The 7,059-nt window shown below is 36.5% G+C and overlaps 1 protein-coding gene across 1 annotated transcript; it reads right to left on the minus strand.

The window, feature by feature from the left end:
- Positions 1-942, minus strand: LOC108402338 (olfactory receptor 9K2-like). The gene has a single exon (XM_017668812.2). The coding sequence runs from the start codon at positions 940-942 to the stop codon at positions 1-3; it is 942 nt and encodes a 313-aa protein (XP_017524301.2).
- Between the last annotated feature and the right edge of the window lie 6,117 nt (positions 943-7,059).

The following is a 7,059-nucleotide window of genomic DNA, read 5'->3' on the forward strand; positions in this document are numbered from 1 at the left end:
TTAAAGTAAAACTTTTTTCTTCCAAAGGACTTTTCTCATGGCATCTTTAACATCCTTATTTCTTAGAGAATAAATCAGAGGATTCAACATAGGCGTGAACAAAATGTAACATACTGAAGCCACTTTACGAAGTTCAGGGTTGCTTGGAGGCGTGAGATAGACAAAGGAGACAGTCCCATAGAGCAAACTTACAACCCCCAGGTGGGAGCTGCAAGTGGAGAAGGCTTTCCTCCTCCCCTCACTGGAGGGAATCTTCAAAACTGTGGTCGCAATATACATGTAAGACACTACAATAACAACTATTGTGGGCAAAATTATGAGGACAGCCAAACTAAGTGACACCATCTTATTCATAAAGATGTTGGAACAAGAGATCTTCTCAATTGGGTTTGAGTCACAGTAGAAGTGATCAATGACTCGGGAAGCACAGAAAGACATTGAGAATGTTACACTGATTTGAAGGATGGAACTGAGCCAACCACAAAGATAGGAACCAGCCACCAACTGGATACAGAGATTTCTTGACATGCGGACAGTGTACAAGAGTGGGTTGCAGATGGCAATGAAGCGGTCATAGGCCATGGCTGCCAGGACAAAGGCCTCTGTTACCATGAAGAGTGCATAAAGAAATAACTGAGCCACACAGCCTACAAAGGATATGGTCTTTTTCTGAGACAGGATGTTGACCATGGCTTTGGGTACAATAACAGTGGAGTAGGAGAGGTCAATGATGGAGAGATTGCCTAGGAAGAAATACATTGGGGTGTTCAGCCGGGGATCAGTCACAATGATGCCAATCATGCTAAGGTTCCCCAGAAGAACCATCCCATAAACAATCAGGAATAGTAGGAAAAGGAGACTGTGGAGCTCTGGACGGACCCTGATGCCTACAAGAATGAAGTCAGTCACCTCTGTGTGGTTGTCTCCTCCCTTGTCACCCATGGCAATTTCTGCTAAAAGGTATAAGAGAAAGTCAGCACTTTCCACTCTTTCTCTACTATCACAAATCGCACTTCACATTAAAAAAGACTTTATAGTTGACATAATACTTTCATATTCATTATCCCATTAAATTTACACACATGATCAGTCTAAAGATGAGATGTATTTTAGTTGCCTCAGGTAATTAAGCAACTAAGGATGACCTTAGAATGAAATCTTTTCATTGGTGGCATTGAAGCCAATTGTCATTTATCTCTCCAAGGTGTAGAAGTGGGTTATAAAAACCAGAAAATGATCCACTACCAAAATTAAGATAGTGATACAGTAACAAAGAAAACTAGAGAGCATGCAGAGTTTCTCTCTAATTCTCCATCCTCCCTCAGTTGGGAGGTTTGCTTTTATTTTTTTTCAATTGTCCGTAAAATCTCTCAGATCCCAAAGCCTTATGACCTTCTTTGCTTCTTTCATTTGTTGCTTCTCCCAACAATTTCTCAAAAAAAGACATAAAATTAATTCATATAAATTCAAATCGAGAGGAAAATGATGGAAAAAATATCATTATTCTCATTCTCCTCACACTCCACTGCCCCACCATATATTTTAAATCCATTCAAATAATTGTATAATAATCTGGTTTTATCAAGAGGCAGGAGAATGAATTAGGTTTACAGGTTAACAAAACTGAGGATGATTATATTTTATTTGAGAACTTATAAAATGAAGCTCTTTTAAGTATAATGTTAAATAGAGTATTTCAAGTACCAGTCAGCATGTATTGATTTGAAATCAGAGAATAGAAAGCACTTTTAAGACATACTAAAATTGTTTTAATACACTCTTCTTTTTGCAAGAAGGCACAGAATTAATAGGCTTTGTCCTTTGGTCTTATTTAAAAAGGAGGAAGAAAAACAGGAGGAGGAAAAGGAAAAGCCAGAGGAGAAGAAAGAGATCCAGAAGAAGAAATATTAAGTCTTTATAAAAAATCAAATGTTACTTTTCTGACAATATATCAATGAGAGTAACATATTAACATTTCAAAGATAATCTGTTTCGCCTGTCTGATCATCCATTAATGTGTTGAGTCAGTATTTTTGAGCATCTATTCCATACCATATGTGTTTGTCATTGAATATGAAGACAAAATGGAATAGAATACACCAACTTATGACTTCACATCATATGATACATGATATGCAATATGTATCATAATATTGTAACTACACTTAATTCATTACTAAATGACCAGTAATAAACAAATGTATTCACTGTGAGCTTTTTAAAGAACACATGTTTTAAATTGCTAAAATGAGGATAATAAAACTAGCTTAGGAAGTTCTATGAGTACAGCAACCTTAATATGGGCAGGCTTCTGAGAAGAACCCTGACATTAAATGGTCCACATTATATTCTGGCCATAGCATGTCACAATTTTCCATTCAGAAAATGTTATTAATGCACCTACCTGTAAGGAAAATCTTATCAATCTAACCTAGAATCATAGAATATAATAGATTTATATTGTTATTGTTTTTATACAAAATTATAGAATACAGATGATTAAAAAGTTCACCTCTGTTCACAAAAGAACTATAAATAGTCAATATTAGGTATGAAATAACCAAAATAGAGTCAATGGATGTTTTTTAATGATTGTGAGATCTTCTAAGCAGTGAAACAAGAGAGATAAAAAGAGATAAGACTACAGATCACTAAGACCGCATTTTAATCATCTGTTATCAAAGTCTGATTTAGCTATGATCTTCCTTCCAGCAATGGTATATGAATTATTGAGGTTTTATGCTTGCCTGGATAATCTTTAATTTATGGCATGGCACATTTTCATACTCAAGAAAAATATCTTTTAAGCATACAGATAATGTTCTTGACTGCCTTATTATAAAATAAATATGATTGCTTTTTAATTTTTCTTACCTGAACTTATATTTCTTTTATCTTGTGGACTTTTTCATGTGAAACCAGAAAGATCCAAATTCTTTCTACTTCATTCTAGGAAAGAAGATTTGAAAAATAAAACTATCGATCCCAATGTCCAAATTAAACATCTCAAATAACATTTAATCTACAATAAAATTACAACCATCTTAAGCATGGTATGACCACATTGCTTGTTTATGGCATGGCCTATTGGTTGGTCCATACTTTCTATTACCTATTATTAAAGTTTTCTCTTTCATTTGAAAACTTGATTAATTTGTCTTCCTCAACAGAGTAAAGATGATGAGCTAGGAATCTCTTTAATTCTCTTAGAAAATTGCAGGTATTTCTCTAACAAAATTGAGAATAAATGCCAATGAATCTATGAAATCAAACTGCTTGAAAATTTCTTGCCTCCATGCTGACATGTTTCACAGGCCTCAGAATAAAGATAAGAGCAAAATGGAAATTTAAGACCAACAACAAGATTCCCTGGTCCCTGATGACCCACAAAAATAGCAGCAGCCGGAATCCATGGTAGTCACACTTTTCTCCAATCCCACGAAACTCTTTCAGAGAATTGCAGCATCAAGTTTATCAGAATTTTGAAGTCCCTCTGAGAGAGGACTGAAAAATAAGTCAATTATAATTTTGTAACAAGGGCAAACTCCAAGGCCATCCCATGAGGACCTTCGGAGGAGAAGCACTCAGTATGATTTCTTCAGGTATTGAATACTCTTGGGACAGTTACAAAGTTATTTTGGACAAGACTCCTTGTTAGAAAGTTTATTTCTTTATATTAAGCTAAAGTTTGCTTCTCTGTAACTTCTACCCTCCTGACTCTCAGAGCCTTTAACCAAAATTCCTTCAGAAGTGACACTGAATACCTCTATATGATCCTCTAAGTGACATCCTTTCAAAATATGAAAATTCTAATACATTATTGCCTCATTATCTCACTTTTAGATTCATTGTCCTTATTTTCTATTAGGATCTCCCTTCAGCAGCAACTGAACAATTTCTATCTCATCAGTGTCCAGGTCAAAAAGTCTATTGCCAAAATTTAACAACAGGTTAGATATAATCCTTCCCTTGAAAAATCACTGCCTAATTACTTGCTATTTATGCTTCCTTTAAGGCACATATTTTATATTTAACCTCTCTTTACACTTTACACTTGGCTTTAACCTATAGTTCTATGTTGTAAAAATCACGTTAAATGCAACCTACAGACTCTTTGATATTAATGAATGCTTCCATTTTGGATATGTGGAAGTTATATAACCACCTAAGTTTTTATTGAAATAATTTTTGAACAGAAATAATTCAAGATTTCTTGATAAAGCCTCCTTCCAGATTTTTGAAGATACATTAATCAATTTAAGAAACAGACACTTAAGTCACTGTAAAGCCAGGTTTTTTCTGTAAAGATTCTAAAATATCTCATTAAATAAAGACATAGTATATGATAATTTCCTGAATAACTATTACTATAATCAGAAAAGGGATTCAATTCATTTTCCTGACTCTAAACTCATCAAATAACTGTGAAATCAAAGAAATCATGGTCAATCATTAGATAGGTCCTAAGCCTTATGACATGCATAATTACAAAATTAGTATATAAAATAACCTTGTATGTATTAGTAATTTGGTCTAAGGATAGACTCAGTTGTCATCTCAGAAACTGTCCATCTGTGTGAGCTGAATCTCATGGCTCTGATTCAATGTTGAGAATCCAGACAACTCAGTGAAGTTTTCACAATCTAGCTTTACATGTAAACTTTCTGGAATCTGGCTCCACAATGTCTGTTTCCAGCTTCAAGTCCCACCCCGTCATCTCCTTCAAAGGACACTCAGCCTCAGCATAGTGCTTCCACTGCCTGAAGAGACTGCAGTTTCAAGACTCCCTGCTGTTCCTCATGCCTCTTTTATTGACTATCTGTCATACCCCTTTATTTTTACTCCTGTACTGAAATACTTATTAATACTGTTAGAGGGCGGTTATTCATCTTCCTTGGTTCTTGTGCCCACCTCAAAAAAAGAATTAAAGGGCAGAGACACAGCAGTGAAGCAGAGTAAAACTTTTATTTGAAGTCATGCACTTAAAGAGGGAGAAAGTCTGGGTGTCTCAGAGGATTTTTCGGAATATGACAAAGGGCTAAAGGCTGTAGACTTGTTAAGTGGTCTCAAGATGTTTATCTTTGGTGAGAAACATTAAGTCTCTTCTCTTCTATTATCAGTCCTGTAGGTAATTCTGCAAAATTAACACAAGAAATTTACTGATCGGTTCCTCACAGGGATAGCAGCTTCCCTCTGGGAACATATCAATCAAGACTGCCTGCCCTGCCCCCGAAGTGGGCTGTTTTTGTCTGTTTGCTAAAGAATATGTTAGGAATCTTACTTCCTAACTTACTGGACTTTAAAATACAATCTTAGCTTTAAGATGGAATCTTTCCTGTTCTGACTATGCTGTTTATCTCTGGGCTTTTTACATCATAGGCAGGAAGAGATAACCATGATGCTTGTCTCCTGCCCTGGTTACAAAATTACTTGATTATGGACTGGAGAAGGGGAAAAAAGAGCATATAGGTTAAGTTAAAGAATAAGCTGGGCCTTTTAGCAAGCTAAAATAAATGTTACAATGGCAGGATCTTATCAATGAAGACATGGGCTGTGCTCAGATACTTTTCTTTATCTGGGGAATATTTGGAGATTCCAAGTTACTCCTGGCCTTTGGAGATTCAACTGATTAACTTACTAACTCTATGAGTCTTTTCTGGCTCTTTAGGTCCACTGGTTAACTCTTTGAGTCCCTTTTAGTGGGCTTTACTGGCCTTATTCTCTCCCCACTCCACTTACATCAATTTTCCTGCCTAGCAATACCATCCTAAATACCTCTAAACTTTTCCTTTCATGTGTTTATTTGCCACCTTAACTTAAAATACATAGAATTTAAAACTCAGGTACCTATTTGGGTATCTTATTAGCGTATCAAAAAACTCATGCCAACCCCTCTTTCAATCCTGACTCAATGGCATAGAAATGAATGTGGAAGAGATGAGGAAATTTTAAGAATAATTGCTTTCCCCAGAGTAATGGATTTGCATCAGTGTAAGTCAGGTATTGGAATATGACTGTTGAGAAATCGTGAAAAAAACGTTTAGAGTAAAACTGAGAAATTATCTTGATTGAAATACCAGTGATAAGACTGTGGGTAAAACTGTAATATTTCCAGAATCTCTCACCTGGCTTTAGTGCATCTCCATATCAATACGTGTTTCCAAGGGGTAGAGAGAAGTAGTCCATCTCCATATCAATAGGTGATTACAAAGGGAAGCAGGGCATATCTGGACCCAAGAGGTTGGGTGGGGCCCCTTTTCTGCAGCAGGTCTTAAGAGACATGGGTGAGCAGAAGTGGATGACTGCTTGTAAGCAATAAAAGGGTGTCTCCCACTTTATATCTCCTTTTGACTGATTTCAGTTTCAAAGGTAATTTGCCTGGGCTGAGAGACAGGTTTTCTCTCCACAGTTACAAATAAACTTGTACAAAAGATGAAAATAAGTTACCCTTATGTACTCACTCTCCTAACTATCAAACACGCAGGACTAACCCCTGAAAGGAAAGGAGCGACACACAACAGCAATTCACCGGAGAGTTCCGCTTTATTAGGGAAAGGTACTGGGTTATATAGGAAGGGGCATAGGGTGATTGTGGTGTTACTTCTACGGGGCTGGTGGCTGTTGGCTAGGTGCTGGGATTGGGAGGGGGGCGAGAGGTGATTGGGCTTCAGGTGGCACCGGCGGGAACCAAGGACCCCGAAAAGAAGCCGGAAGTTTGCCATCTTACTGGTGGGGACCCTTCAACCCCAGTTCTCTGCCTCCCTGTCATCCAACAGTTAGACACACACACACATGCATGTGCACACACACACACATTTTGTATATGCATTGGCTAATGGTGACTTTTAATGCGCTCCTATCCTAGTTATCAAATTTCTATAAGTAATAATACTATACTTTCTATTGTCTAAGAAAATATTTTTAATTTACTTCAATAATGTACTTAAAATACATACTATTACTTCAATACTGTACTTCAAATAACCCTCAGATTCATTCTTTTTTCTGAATATCCACAGCTATGTTGGTAATCCAGACTTTAAACCTCCTCACCTCAAC

This window comes from Manis javanica, chromosome 10, assembly GCF_040802235.1.
Source record: "Manis javanica isolate MJ-LG chromosome 10, MJ_LKY, whole genome shotgun sequence".
Classification (NCBI taxonomy): domain Eukaryota; kingdom Metazoa; phylum Chordata; class Mammalia; order Pholidota; family Manidae; genus Manis; species Manis javanica.

Bases quoted from the DNA above. Each gene is read 5' to 3' on its own strand.
- LOC108402338 (XM_017668812.2), bottom strand. From the start codon at position 942: ATGGGTGACAAGGGAGGAGACAACCACACAGAGGTGACTGACTTCATT.